The sequence below is a fragment of the Branchiostoma belcheri genome, unplaced genomic scaffold (assembly GCF_001625305.1).
Source record: "Branchiostoma belcheri isolate BF01 breed outbred unplaced genomic scaffold, Haploidv18h27 scaffold6, whole genome shotgun sequence".
In the NCBI taxonomy this organism is placed as follows: domain Eukaryota; kingdom Metazoa; phylum Chordata; class Leptocardii; order Amphioxiformes; family Branchiostomatidae; genus Branchiostoma; species Branchiostoma belcheri.
In genome coordinates this window covers 5,927,105-5,942,900 of record NW_017804242.1, presented here as the reverse complement: position 1 = coordinate 5,942,900, position 15,796 = coordinate 5,927,105, and the positions used below count along the sequence as shown (strand labels likewise).

General features: G+C 41.0%; 1 protein-coding gene across 4 annotated transcripts in view; it reads left to right on the top strand.

Annotated features, from left to right (window-relative positions):
• LOC109482600 (nuclear receptor subfamily 5 group A member 2-like) overlaps window positions 1–15,169 on the top strand; it is a 118,735-nt gene extending 103,566 nt beyond the window's left edge. For 3 of the 4 annotated variants that reach the window (XM_019785386.1, XM_019785387.1, XM_019785388.1), the window contains 5 exons: window positions 4,559–4,825; window positions 7,785–8,590; window positions 8,976–9,228; window positions 12,204–12,844; window positions 13,174–15,169. In XM_019785386.1, the coding sequence (XP_019640945.1) occupies window positions 4,559–4,825; window positions 7,785–8,590; window positions 8,976–9,228; window positions 12,204–12,451 (1,574 nt within the window). In that variant the 3' untranslated portion in view covers window positions 12,452–12,844; window positions 13,174–15,169. Of the gene's footprint in view, window positions 1–1,172; window positions 1,252–4,558; window positions 4,826–7,784; window positions 8,591–8,975; window positions 9,229–12,203; window positions 12,845–13,173 lie in introns of those variants that run through there. The other variant, XM_019785389.1, reaches the window with a different exon arrangement.
• The last annotated feature ends 627 nt before the right edge of the window (window positions 15,170–15,796 follow it).

The following is a 15,796-nucleotide window of genomic DNA, read 5'->3' as shown; positions in this document are numbered from 1 at the left end:
CAAAGAGGTTACCGACTGTTATGTTCCAATTCCCAACTGCACATTGCGCATATCCAGATGTTGAGGTTTGAAAACTTTCCTGTATGTATAAAATGGTATATATGAAACCTGATACTTTGCGTCAACAGCCAAAAACGCATTGTTTACTACGACAGTGGTAACTGTTACATGTGCCCTATTCTTTAAGAGTTATGTTCCCATTTCCAATTATATTGCACATTGTGCATATCCAGATGTTGAGGTTTGAAAAAATATCAAAAATAAAATTGTATATATGAAACCTGATATTTTGCGTCAACAGCCAAAAAAAGCGCATTGTTTACTACGACAGTGGTTCGTTGTAACTGTTACATGTGCCCTATTCTTCAAGAGTTATGTTCCAATTTCCAATTGTACATCACGTATACTAGTATCCATATGTTGAGGTTTGAAAAACTATCAAAAATAAAATGGTATATATGAAACCTGATATTTTGCGTCAACAGCCAAAAAAAAGCGCATTGTTTACTACGACAGTAGTTCGTTGTAACTGTTACATATGCCCTATTCTTCCTAAGTCACGTTTGCCTAGACATTTTCTTAAAAGAAACGAATGTGAGGGCACGACCTGGCAACGTGTAGGCGCTCCGTATTGTTTCCACATGATCCAGGAAAGACCTTACATCGGAGTTTAGAAAAGCAGGGCTGCAACGAGGTTCACCATTGGTGTTCGTGTGTACCGCACGTCGCACACGTAAGGATCGACATATTCGGCATTCGATGCTCTTTAGATTACAGCCATCGGGTAAAATGATTTATGGGAAAACGAAACCCAGTAAGACGATGATCTAAGTGACACGGCAATATTTCTTGTTTTCAAAACAGCATCGCCAATATCAAATTAGAGCGAGCGCTGTAGCAGTTGCTGGGAATATTTTTCTACACTACATACCGTGACTGTGGTGTTGTGAACTGGGTACAAAATGTCGTACGGTCTTTTCTTGACTGCGTCTCCATGCAAAGGAATTTTGCTTACCGGTCGTCGCTTTTGAAAGTTTTTTTTCCAAGTGCACGCTCGCTCACAGCTCACGGTTACTTCTTCAAGTGCATGTGGGAATATTGACAAAACCCTTGGTGTGTTATTGCCAGCCTTGTACCAAAACAAGGCAGTCCCCACCGGGCCCTAGCCGGCTGTTGGCCCGGTGCCAAGGGTCTATCCCACCGGCGAGTTAAAATTTATGTACCGATCGGTAGCACAGGGCAGATAGCAACGTGAGTACGAGTTATTGAAAACTGGCATTTCATTTCTACTTAATAGCTTGGATGTGAGACCCTAAGTGCAACGTGCAAGGGTCGCGATGTTAAGAATCTTATACAAGTGCGACTGCGAAGTCTCAACACTCGTAGTTATTTGACCAAGGCTTCATGTTTTGTCTCACAATACTTACAGCAGATTTAATATATATCGGTGACGCCAAGTGCTGCATACATACAGCGGGAGTATATGTTTCTATGGTATGATTGTATGAATCATGATTCTGAAACGTCTGCAATGACACGTATTGTTCAAAGGTTTTTAAGTCCTGTGGCGTCATATGTTTGAAAACACCGTGCTTCCTGTTGACAATCTCTTCTCTCTACATGTACAGCCCTCGTGCTTCGAATCCGTACAACAGGTACTTCTTTCAAGCCCCTTTCACACGTAGTCGAATAGGATAGCTTCCCGAGCACTGCCGAACTGCCCCCGACCATGGTTGGAAGTACGTGTAGGTCGGGAGCAAGTTCGGTTGTGGTTGGCTGGTGTTCGGTGACCTAGGTTGGCTACTGTTCGGCTGCGCCAACCGAATGTTTCAAAATTCTTTTAAACATTCGGTATAGTGGAAATGTTCACTCGACAGAAGGTTGGATCATGGTTGGCAAGTGGTTGGCTGGTGTTCGGGAGTAGGTCGGCTGTGGTCGGGAGTCAAACTTGACTCAAACTTTAACTCAAATTTGATTCAATCCGTATTGAGAGGTACTCCGAACTTCAGCCGACATTAGTTGGTTGGTGGTGGAGGGGAAGGTTCTGAATGTGTGACAGAGGCTTCACCAAGCTTTTATAATGGGTTCCCCTTCTTACTACTAGTACTAGTGGGTAAAATCTTACACTTTGTTCTTGTAGCCTGAACACAGGGCATCACGTAAGTGGAGGTGTTTTTTGTTTGTTTGCTGAGCAAACGCCGGACCGGCCACCTTATCTTACCATCATAAAGTACCGGGCGTTAAACACCGTGCCGCATACGTCATAAGCGAGCAGTGCTTGGTGAAAACAACATGCGCGTACATGTCCGGCCGCAACCCGCGTTATCTAAAAAATTACACGCAGCCCGAAATCCTATCTTTAAGCACACTTAAAGTATGCGTAAAGGCACACATGAGGGAAGGAACGGAACCTTTCTACATGCTTTAGGTGTGCTTTAAGTATGGATTTTTTGCAGTATCAACTCCAATGTTTTTGTCATATTTAGAAGAATGAATCCCCCGTTATCTAAAAAAATACACTGCCCGAAATCCTATCTTTAAGCACACTTAAAGTACATGTATATATGCGGGCTGGATTTTTTGCAGTGTCAACTCCAATGTTTTTGTCATATTTAGGAACAGAACCTTTATGCATGCTTTAGGGTGTGCTTAAAGTATGGATTTTTTGCAGTGTCAACTCCAATGTTTTTGTCATATTTAGGAACAGAATCTTTATACATGCTTTAGGTGTGCTTAAAGTATGGATTTTTTGCAGTGTCAACTCCAATGTTTTTGTCGTATTTAGAAGAATGAAGAGGGTTGTCACCACATTTGTTAAGCAATTTCTTATGATACTTTTAACATCACTAAGTATAAAAATAGAGAATTTTCATATGATGCTTCCTAGATATCTAAACAACTCAAGAGCAACATTTTTACTTTGTTTACAATCGTATACAAGAATAACTTTGTATATAGAAATGACTTAACTACAAAACAGAGAGATGTACTTACATGTACCTCAGTGTGAGTGGATAGCACTTCACACCTGCCCATTGGTGTAAACCATGTGTATAAAGAACTAATTGACTATACGCAACTGCTGTGGTGACATTTGTAGATAAGGTATGGCAACCAACAGTCTCTGTTTAAAGTTCTTTTAAGACAAAATGCAGAAGTGGTAAAGAAAGATGGAAGTGTTCAGAATGGTGTGAGCAATTCTCTTATCTTTCTTTACACTTCCAAGTTTCAAATCAACTCTTAGAGAACATTCTTGGATACACAAGACAGCTGCCATAAAGAAGTATTCAAGGCATCCAATGCAAGTTCAAAGTGGCAAAACTGGAATATTCGGAAAATGGCAATCTGTATGATATTGACATATTCTGTCCCACATATTAGCACATTTGAATAAGTATTTCCATCACTGAAACAAGCCCCAAGATGAGTCCTTTATTTTCTGGGTGGTACCCCAAAATCAGCCCAGGGCCCTTCCAGTAACTATTTTCTGTCACACTGTTCTGCATTTTTGCTCCATAAATGTTGACATACTTTTTGATAGTCTTGTTTCAACTAGTACTGGTATGTAGGTAAGTGTCTAGAATACTAGTATCGACTTTGACAAATCTGGTTTTCAAGCCCTAAAAACTGCATCGGGCTCCTTTAAGTCTTTCGAGGATGTTTTGTTCGACTAATTTTGCATTTTGCCTCCCAAGTTGTCCATGTATCATCATTTAACTTAGTACCCAACGGTCCAATTTGTGCAAGATCACTACAAAACCCCCACAAATCATGCAAAACATACCCAAACTCAAACTAATCCTAGATATATCTTTCAATTGCATTGTCGCACTTTTTTCGCACTTGATAGTACATACACACAAATCAAATGAGAAGTTGTTTATAATTATGTTCATAAATAAGTGTGATATATATGACAGAGATATAATCAATGGTAATAAAATACCTCACGGATCTGTGAGAGTATTAAACAACATTCCCACAATAGTTTTTAGACTGGTATGCTATCCATATGACTTATTCTGAGGACAGAATATTTACGAAGCACTCAAGGAGGTAAAAAATACAGGTAAACCTGTCCAAGAAGACAGGTGGTCTCTATGGGAAAAATCATTTAAGTGGTCATATTGGCCAGGTGATCCTAATGTGGTCACTTCACCTGCGCCATTCCATGTACACAATGCATTTGTATATTTGTGCTTAATTTACTGTTACCACCTTTTAAGTGTAAGAAATTATGCCAATGGTTTCTGACCAGTTTTCAGTGTGATCTATACTTCCTAAATTTTGAGTGCTGGAAGTAAAATTTGTCTGATGTAGGTAATTTTCAGTAGCCTCTCGCGAATTAGATCTTCTATCTTCTCTGGTATACTGTCCCTTTATTTCGGCCAATTTCTACTATTTCCAGCGATCCGCGGTGCCTGGTAGAGGCTAAATATTCAGTATTACCTGCACCTTTGCAGGTATGCAGAAAAAAGGTATTTCAAGCCCAGGTTTGAAATGTCAACGTTTTCTTGACATGATATGATAATTGTGATGCCGCCTTCTGTTTACGCAGGTGTGAAGATGATGTCAGACTATCAGTTTGAAGAGGAAGCGAAGGACCTGGAAGAGGCGTGTCCCGTGTGCGGGGACAAGGTGTCGGGTTACCACTACGGGCTCCTGACCTGCGAGAGCTGCAAGGGATTCTTCAAGCGCACGGTCCAGAACAACAAGCAGTACACCTGCATCGAGAACCAGAACTGTGTCATCGACAAGACACAGAGGAAACGCTGCCCCTACTGCCGCTTCCAGAAGTGTCTGCAAGTCGGCATGAAACTGGAAGGTAAATAATATTATCTATTGTGGGGTCGTATAGCGTAGCGGCAGCGTGCTCAACTAGGAACCAAGAGGTCCCGGGTTCGAGTCCTGACATGCCACCGATCTTGTGCCATTGGGAAAGGCACTTTACATGACTTTCCTCACTTAACTCTGGTGAAAAAGAGTACTGTCTTGTCCTGTATTCATCCTCTGCGTTGATATAACTTAATTGTGCTATCACCATGTCTAGTCATGAAAGGTTAGAATAAAAAAAAGCGGCTGGGTAGCCCATTCAGCTTGTAGTATCTGCTTTCCCATTTTTTTATTTTTTATTCCGAAACATGTAATCTGAAGACGTGGTGACGACACACTCAAGTTTTTTCAACTTATATTAATGCCGACACCAACACTGCTTTCCCATTGGGCCCAGCATACATGTACAAGATGTGAGATTTTGACAATTTAGTTTGGTATGTTGTCTTCTAGCATGTGTGAGATGATGCAGATCTTTTACACCAAGCATTTTTTATAGGTCATTCAGCAAGAGGACTAGATGCAAACTGGGAGAAAAACTTTTATCAGAGATTTAAGTCACTCCCTTAAAACTATGTGTACAGTAGAAAGGTACAGATACCAATTAACATACCCCCCCCAAACTGCGTTTTTACACTGATTTTCCAGTTCAACCTTTAGTCTGAGGACCAACTCATCAAATTAGTTTGGCCTTGTTTTAGCTACTACCTAGTAACTTATCTGTAAACATTTGAGTCTTCCTGAAATGTCTGCCCAGTAAGTGGAAACATATCAGATCAAGTGCCGCTGTCCAAATGCATCACATGTCAGAGTCGTGTTGTTACAACGAGGCACGAAGTATGAAAATGACAGGAGTACATGTACTGAACTCTAGCCTACAGATAAGAGTTCATGTGCCCAGTATATCTGAGTAGCTCTTCTCGAGTGATTCGTTCTGGAAAGACGTTTCATACCCCTTCTAGCCCGATATGCCCTGTCTTTTTGAAACATTCATAGTGACACACTGATCATCTTACGAGAGAAACTCCTGGTAGCCTGGTAAAAACCGGTATCCATCACTGACACTCCTGTCTTTTTGTAGTAGTAACATGGCTTTCATCTGTCGTGGTAATGTTAGATTGCTCTGACTTGATGTTACGGGTGTATAACTACATCAGGCGTGCTTGGCACGGTAGACTTAAATACAGCTGACGTGCATACAAAGTCTATTATGGATCCTCGTGTCCAGTTTTAATGGCTGGCGCCGTGTTTTCTGTACCCGTTTGCATCTGGCATTTCACAATCAACCGAACTAAAGAAAATCAATCCAGCTATTAGGGCTTTCGTTCTAAAGGCTGTGAATACCTTGAATGTCAAAACCCCTGCGGCAGTTGCTACTGCTTTCAGATAATTCAATATTTCAATAACATATGACTCATAACCCTGTCAAGTCAAAGAAATATTATTCTTGTTATAACGTCAATGCTTTCCATAAACACCGTGAAACACAAAACTTCATGTATTGACCACTATGACAATGTAGCTATTTTTTAAGACAAGCACTTGTAGAATGGTTTATTATGACATCAACTATATCAGTTGCAGCCCAAAGGCTGGTTTGATGAAACAATATTACAGAAATTGCCTGCCAGCATTATTCTAAAATCACCTAAAATCAAGAGCAAATATATTAGGACCAGCAAAGTAATTCATATACGTACAACAAACTGTTATAAACTTTGTTACCAGTAACCACTACTGACAGCATAGCACAATGGATGCTGTTCTGGCACACGTTGTTCTGGCACACGCAGGACCAAGAATAATGATGATGATACCTATTTGATGATCCCAGCTGTTTCCAGTTGAAGTTTTCTGGCACAAACAGAGGTCCTGGCAGCGCTGAGGGGCTCACTGTTCAAAATCCCTTTACTGTTGTCAGTCACAATTGATATCAGTATGAGCTGGTACTTTGTACCTCCCAGCTGTTGTAAGGACCTGGACGCGTGCCAACCCGGGATCTGTTTTGGAACATGCTAGGAGGGCAAGTTCAAATGCGAGGAGATTGATCTTTAGTGCCCAAGTATCCCTTGTAAGCATTGATCAAACAGTGTGAAGGTCATAACTGTTCAATGATCCCTGATATACTTCGTTTATTTATTGTGTATGAGTTAATTTATTTTCCCGTGATCCCACCCCTCACTCATTACTGGACCTCTGGGAAGAGCGGCATGTACAAGGCCGACAGGGCCATCCAGTTTAAATAAAGGTGAATGAATGAATGAATGAATGAATATACCTGCTACAGTGCTGGTTGGATGCAGGCAATACATTTGAATCTGTACCTCTACATAAGGACCACCTGGTAGCATATTGACAGAATGTACTGCGCCTGCATAAAAACATGTAATGTACAAAATGTATAGTGCATAGGACTTTGACAGAACACCTCGTTTAAGGTTGTACTAACGTACATATATTTAGATTTTGTAAGGATGACATCCTGTCTATAGTATGTAAATGTTGTGTTGGATATCGTCTGCTACAGGCAAAATTCTGATGCAATGTTGACCAAACAACAAACGAAAATCGTGAAAAATCTGGGTTTTGCGCTGGCTCAGTAATTCTTCCAATGTGGTCTACCTGGCCATTGTGGCCACTTATAAGATTATTTTTATATTGACCCGACTATTAAAGGATACTCGATGATGGCTGCCTTTCTACAGTGGTCTTCAAAGACAGGTTTGAATGTACTTCGAATAGATTTGCTGTGAATTTGATGAACACATATCAATCCTGTTTCCCCCCACCCCCATACATGCACGTCTAAACCAGAAATGGGTGCGCTTGGAAGTAAAAATTGATTGACACAATACCTGTTTCCTTGCACACCCATGTATTTGATTCCAAAGAGGTTGGGAATATTTCCAAACAATTTGATTGACACGTCAATCTTTTTTCCCTCCCCCCAGCTGTGCGCACAGACAGGATGCGTGGAGGCAGGAACAAGTTCGGCCCCATGTACAAACGCGACCGTGCCATCAAGCAGCAGAGAAAAGCCATGATGGCTCGCACAAAGTCCGAGGCCACCCTGTACCAGCCCATGCCCAACTGCCAGTACCAGACCAACGTCAACTCCGCCGTGCAAAACATCCACGCCGCGGCCAAGGGCATCCCCATGTCACCCATGTCGACGCTGTCGCCTTCGTCCCAGCCCAGCACCGTGTCCAGCAGCTACCCTCCCATCATCCCCCCAGTTACTGCTACGAACTTTTACAGCTCCCCGATCACGTCTACCATGGAGAGGCTGCCCATGAACTTCCACCCAGGGAGCTCGTACATCAACCACGGGATGAAGCCGCACGCGTCGTACCCGCAAAACTTCGCCATGAAGCCGGAGAAGGACGTCTTCAACGACCAGCCCTCCTCCTGCCAACAGGAAAGCGCTACCTCAGTCAGATCGTCACCTCCCACCACCCCGCCCAACAACCACCTCCACAGCCAGACGGACAAAGAACTCAGGCTGTCCCCCGACCGCATGTCGGCGGCTCCGGCCGGTAACGAGCGGCCCAGAACTGTTCCCAAGCTCATGCAGGAGCTGCTGCAGTGCGAGCCCGACCAGAAGGTCCTGAGGCAGAAGCTGCTGGAGACGGTGGAGGACCAGATGAGGCAAGGCGAGGAGCCCAACAGTTTTGTCATGCTGTGCAAGCTAGCCGACCGAAGCCTGGTCTCCACTGTGGAGTGGGCCAAGAACAATGCCATGTTCAGCCAACTGGAGGTGGGTAATGCTAAACACTACCGTAACTACCGTAATTGTATTGTATAGAACTTCAGGTAGTACAATTCAAATGGGCAATGTAAAATCATTGAGATGTATTATGATAACCTGTCAGGTGTCCAGTATGGACAGACCCATGTTTGTCTACAAATGCAGATTATCTAAAATACACTTCTAATCTTAAGTAACAGGGTGTGAAATATGCACCTTTTAAGAAAAAAATTTGCAGAAAAAATTTTAGACTTGCAAGCTGCAAGCTAGTGTTATGAGTCACTCATTGCAGAAAACATAAGCACTTGAGCCATACAAGTTTCAACTGAATTTTCTCCTCCAATTTATAGAACAGAAGAACTGATAGATTTGTTTTTGTTTGTCCCCACCTCAGGTTGAAGACCAGATGGCTCTACTACAGAACTGCTGGAGCGAGCTGCTAGTTCTTGAGCATCTCTACCGGCGAGCAGTCAGCGGGAAGGATTGTCTGATGACGTCCCAGGGACAGGAGATCAACATGTCACTCATCCCGTCCCTCGGGTTCGGGCCCATGGACTGCACCGCCGAGGTGGCGGCCAAGCTGCGAGAAGCCAAGGTCGACTACCTGGAGTACATGTGCCTCAAGTTCCTCATCCTCTTCAACACTGGTGAGAGACCTTGTTTTTAACCTTTTATCTCAACCAAGAATTGAGGTATTCAAAAACTCGTATTTCCCCAGAACTGTCGTAGACTGGAACTCGTTGCCACCAAGCACAGTTGGGGCATTATCACTAGAAAGCTTTAAACAACTCCTGCAATTAAATGTGCAAAGATTGAGTGTAAGAAGTCGTTCAGTGTGATATAGCTAGCTGCTGCAGCGCAGCGTGCCTGCGAAGCTGGTGTGTTTCGCCAAAGGGCGGTTATGCCAGCTATACTGCTACAGAACCTTTGGCATCCTAAGGTAGCCATTTGGCACCAAATTTGTATTGGTTACGCCTTTAACATGTATGGGGTTCAGTAGCTGGTAAAGGGTTAAACATGTGAACATTGTGAAGCTTACATGTATATTCACATACATGTACATGTCTCCTATGTTGTGTGTTGAAGACAAGCTAAATACTGGCAAAATAACTTTTTGATCCAAGTCAAATCTCCCAAATGTTTTTAACGCTTCAATTATGACAAGACATTGACAGGTACTTGACTGTGCTTAACTTTCTATTGTATATGTACAGCCTTCTTAGCTTTTTAAAATGATCCAGTATCATCTGACCAATATAGATATCACAAGTTAAATGTGAAAAAAGTGCATATCCGTCAATAGTCAATATCACCAAAATACAGGGCTCACGAGTGTGTAAAGTCTGCGTCAACACTGCAAACGTGTGTGGGAACAGTATCAGGTAACGTTTGTAAACCAATCATCCGAAAGCAGCTCTCGAGCTTTATTTGTCCTGGGGATGCCGTAATCCTTCTTAGAATCGGTAACCGTGCCTGTTCTGAGAAACGCTACACTCATTTGGCGACTGTGCATCAGAATTTTATGGTTTGAAAAACTGGTAAAAACAGGTTGTTTACCATTTATATAGTGTTTATGCTATAAGATACGATCTGAAATGATGTTAAATATAGCAACGCGGAACTCCTAGTTGCGGGACTGTCCTGAAAACAAGCTTCTCGCTTTATGTGTGCTAATTGTCTAACGTTTTCCAACTGAACTGTCATCAACCTACAGTAACCTTTCCTAAGGGCCATTAACTCTGAAGAACGTCATCAGAAGATTTTGCCGTATCATCAAATTGCTCGAACGCAAAGCCATATCCATAGAAACAAGTCTACAAGAATGGCATTTATGGACCTAACATTCTAGAAAAGCAAAGAAAATTGATGCCTTGTGCAGTGGCAGGAGGTTTTTACGTCAATCTTGATTTTCCAAATTGTGCACATTTCTGTAAGGTCATTGGCCTGTCTCTCTCACTCTGCGGCAGTATGATTGAATGACTGAGTGACTCATGCCCATTGGTCTCCACTCATGGGGAACGCAGATTGCTTTTTCTATTGAAAAGATGTTTGCGTACACGTATGCACGTAGGTAGCAGCGTAGGGCAATGTCCTCAAATCACCTCTGCAACTTCCTGCAGACAAGTATTGTGTTTTTGAAAACAAAAACACCCAGCTGTAAATGAAAATCAATTATTTTTCCAAGTACATGTATTTTGAGGTTGCAGCTATTAAAAAAAACAAATTGTGAATCAACTTTTTGCTTAATTGCAGTTAGTGTAGCTTAGTACTGTAGACTACATGTATGCAAGTAGGAGAAGATATTAGAATCTAATGCAGAAAATCATGGCCAAGCTTCTAGACAAACATGTACAGGTTAAGCGATTGATGTTGCCTTTTGACATTAAGATTGTTTGTGTACAGGTAGGTTAGCAATGAAGGGCAAAGTCCTTAAATCACCCCAGGCGACTTCCGGTGAACAAGTATAGTGGAAAGGGATAGAAAAAAAAACACCCAGTAACAAAAATTTTACCTGTTTTCCCCAGTATTTTAAAGTTAGAGATGTAAAAATCAATTGTGAAAAACCAAATTGGTATGTCCTAATAGTATTGCAGTCTACGTGAAATCATAAAATGCATGAAATCACTACTAAAAGTTCTAAATATGTTTAGGGTCTAAGGGCTAAACAGGTAGTGGCATTGGCACTACGCCAGAGAAGGCTTACGTTTCCTTTCAATGATATTGATCTATTAGCTCTAACTGCCCGAACAATCGGCCATTGCAACCGAGGAATGTTCTCTTGGCCTGTGACGTCAGGGCGGTGTTGAAAAAGAGGGTTGTTATGTGTGACGATGTTAGTGCCGGTTCAAGGGGCAGGTTTCTGTCATGTCACACTGGTATTTGGAGGTCAATGTCCCCTAAAGTATGCCAACACTCTGAGGCAGCTATGTTTCCAGAACAAGCCTGTTAAATCCAGTTCCTAATCCGTTAATAGGTTGTAAGCCAAATTTTGCCACTTTGCTCAATGTGATGGATTGATACAAAAGGCTTGTAATTTCATAATTGATATCACTGTGGAGTATTTTATATAAAAATGACAAGAATGTTAACCCATTTCAACATACACACATGTATGTTTACTGTATGCTACATGTACACATGTATGTGCAAACTTAAGCCATTAAGCAATCTGACAGTTGACTTATTCTACCCTGGGTTTTGTACATGTAGAATGTATATGAAGACCCAACATTGTGTCTTGTACTACATGTACACGTATATGAAGTCAAGACAAACCTGGACCCTTCCCTGTGTTTTGTATGAAGACCACACATTGTGTCTAGTACATGATTGTACAAATGTACAAATGTACAGACTTACCTGGACCCTACCCTGTGTTTTGTACATGTGAATAAACTCCCTACAGTACATTGTGTGTTGTAAGTGTATGAAGACTAACCTGGACCCTACCCTGTGTTTTGTACATGTGAATAAACTCCCTACAGTACATTGTGTGTTGTAAGTGTATGAAGACTAACCTGGACCCTACCCTGTGTTTTGTACATGTGAATAAACTCCCTACAGTACATTGTGTGTTGTAAGTGTATGAAGACTAACCTGGACCTTACCCTGTGTTTTGCAGATGTGAAGGGGCTGGTGAACCGCTCCATGCTGGAGAAGTTCCAGGAGCAGATCAACGTGGCCCTGCTGGACTACACCCTCTGCAACTACCCCGAGCAGAACGACCGCTTCGGACAGCTCCTCCTGCGCCTGCCCGAGATCCGCCTCATCGCCGTGCAGGCCGAGGAGCTCATGTACCTCAAGCACCTCAACGGGATCCTGCCGTCCGCCACCCTGCTCATGGAGATGCTGCACGCCAAGCGGCAGTGATCTAACCACGGAGAAGGAAAGAGAGAGATAAGGGGACGTTCAAGACAATATCGGACTGCACAATCTTGCAACAACACTCTTCTCCGGCAGAAGTGCTTGAGAGACACAGACGAAAATTGGCTGGACATTCGGGCGCCCGTTCAGGGGTGACGTCTCATGTAGCGAACACGATTTCTGGGCATGCTTATACAGTGAAAGGACTGGAAAGCCACGGTTCTGTGATTGACTTGACAGCTCAGATGCACAAACTCTCAGCAGGGCAGTATTTTACACTGTTTTACCTACATGTAGTCAATCAGGGCGCATACAATAACAGTCAACATCTGCCTGTATGAACATTACGAGTTGTTTTGTGTTGGTTAATTTTGCAACTGTCCTGATCGAACAGATTCAATGGACCTATACCATTATTACGTCACAGTTTGTTTACCGCAATGAATGCCGGTCAATCGACGTTTATATTGTACAGAGGTGCGTAGCGCGGTGCGTGTTTGTGTAGCTTTAGCCTAATATAAGGCTTTTAATACAGTACTAATTTCGTCTAATGTCACAACTAAATCACCCATGCGGCATGTAATGCTGTGTCAACACAACTAGACGCAGCAAAAATCAGACATACCTTACTTTGAAAACTTTGAAATGATCTTTATTCTTTAACTGACCGTTCTATAATGTTCTTTAGAACAGGTAAACAAACTGTGACGTAATAATGGTATAGGTCCATTCCACATACATTGTGAAATGCATCACCAGACATACCAAAAACATTATGTCAAAGGCAAGAATGGGTATCAGCTGTTACGATGTTCAGATATTGAAGCTTTTTAATGAGCTTTGAGTCTCTTCAATATTTTCATTGCACTCATAAATAATAATGCAACTGAACGATTGTATTCTGATTGTCTTCATTAGCAGTAATAAGATGTTATAATTAGTGTTATTTTTCTGAACGTTAGAAATGGTCAGCATGCCAGTAGTCAATGAATGCTGGTTCCAAATAAACTGGGTATGCCAACATCAGGGTACACTTAGAATTTGTACATACAATAGCCACACCCTTGTGACATATGTTAAGCATACAGAGATACATGACATTGTACACTATCAAGTCAGTATTCACAGTTTGTATTTGAGCAATCCGTCTGATGGACAGGGTTCCCAATTCAGGGTTGTTGTAAAGAAGAAAACATTCTCGCTCACTCATACACACGCATGCTTCCAACCAAGTTTCATGGTATCAGTATACAACATACAGCAGCACAATGTTAAATGGCAATGTTAAAATGATTATGTGAATGATTACGTCAGTTTAAGTATTTTACAGCTGCGAAAAAAGCAGTCTATAAGATTTTACTGTGGTGTGCATTATATAATAAAAGGAACAGGGTTGTGTTGTTAAAAAGACTGACCAATTTTAGAAATTGCTCAGTGGAATTGTATGGATCGACAACATGATCTATTCAGGATGTAATATAATATATATAAATATATACATGTAGTGGACTTAAGCACTTACAGAAGTACCATATTTTCATGATGATGACAGCTCGCACACCCAATGTCCAGTACAATCTTCACCTCTTGCCACAAGTGACCTTAAAAATTGTTAGTCCAACATCAATTCAAGCCAGTCTACATGTGAGTAATGCTTCATCTGAAAAAAAGTAATTGAAATCTATTATTATAGTGTTTTTGGACCAAAAAGAGTTGTTCTGTACTTAGACATAATTGTTCTTTTTTTTTTGGATTTATTGCAAAGGTGAATTTTGATTAAGCTATATGACCAATGTTTTGCTTAGGTATTAGTAATTATGACATTGATGGGTGGTGTGGTTTGTGTTTGCTTTTAAATTGTACATTTGGAGTCATTTGCTGCAACTCTTGATGTTTTCCTCAACAAATTTTTACTACAACGGAACAAAAAGACACTTGAATGTGAACCGTAAATGTCGAAATAAACAAGATGTTCTAATACGGAAAGTAAAAGAAATATAGAAATTTGATCACGAGAAGATACGATCAGGATTTGCAGTCAATGTCGGGTGAAGAAGGTAAAAATAACTGTGAAAAAAACAAAAAATAAAAATATCCAGTAACAAAACACATTCATATAATGCCTAAGTATCATGATTACATGTTGAATGCTAAAAGTGGTCTGGAACTGATTCTGTTTTAGTACTGCTTGCAAAGCAACTGAATGACACGAGTGATTGCTTAAAAAGTAATTGATGATGCAATATTGGCATAGGCTAAAACCACAGAAAAGGCTTCGACTCTATAGCGAATCAGTGTCAGAAAAACTCTGTCTGTGACACAGGAATGGAAAATTTAACTCAGTCCGTTCATCCTTGTTCCGTAGCACGTATTTCTATTATTCAAGACAACTTTTACATACCATAGTGTACATATATACATACTATATATACTGTATGAAGTCAAAATTACGTGCAATGTAAAAAAAAAGATTTAAAGGTTGATGATTTTAAGTGGTGGATGCATCTTTTGGTCCAGTGGGTAAGACAGTTTTCACTAGGGTAGGACGAAGAAAGTTTTACTTGTAAATTTTTTGTCTTTGAGAAGGGTATAAGTTGTGGGTTGAGTGTATACAAGCCTTTAAGAATGGAGCCCTTCTGAGGCTTAAACCTGTACTCGAGTCTTTATAGTGCTTTTATAATCATGCAAATCACCATTGGAAGATAATAAATTGATGTATACTTACTTACTTTGTGTGTGTCTTGAATTCTCTTCATCTCTTGTGAGTCTTGACTTCTCTTGATCTATCCTACAATGAATGAATGAATGAATGAATGCATTTTTATTTACATATTTACCATATGGGCTTATAAGACACCAAAACATAAACATGAACATAAACATAGGTACCAAAATCATAAAAACATAAATCCAAGTCCGAATCAAAAGGTTAGACTGGAAACATCAAATGAAATGTTAACACAACTACAAGACCTTTTTAAAGCATAATAGACATTCTTACATGTATATTAAAGTAGGCAATTAAAATAGATAAGAGAATGCCTTGTTCATACCTTTATCACCAACTCAATGGGTAGTCCAAAAGAGGCATTAAAACTTCCTTCCCACACATAGATCGGTGCCCATCTTTGTTTCTGTAGCCCTTGGGCTGCACAGTTGTGCAATAACTACAGCAGGGGGCTAGTTCCCATATACATACTCTTTTCCAAATGCTGGGTGCTACATGTAAGTAGAGAAATCAGTATGTACCATTTTTAAAGTCTTTGGTATGACTTTTCCAGGGATTGAACTCATGACCTATCGAATGCAAGGCGAACACCCTACCTACACTTGGCCATTGCACCAGCATAA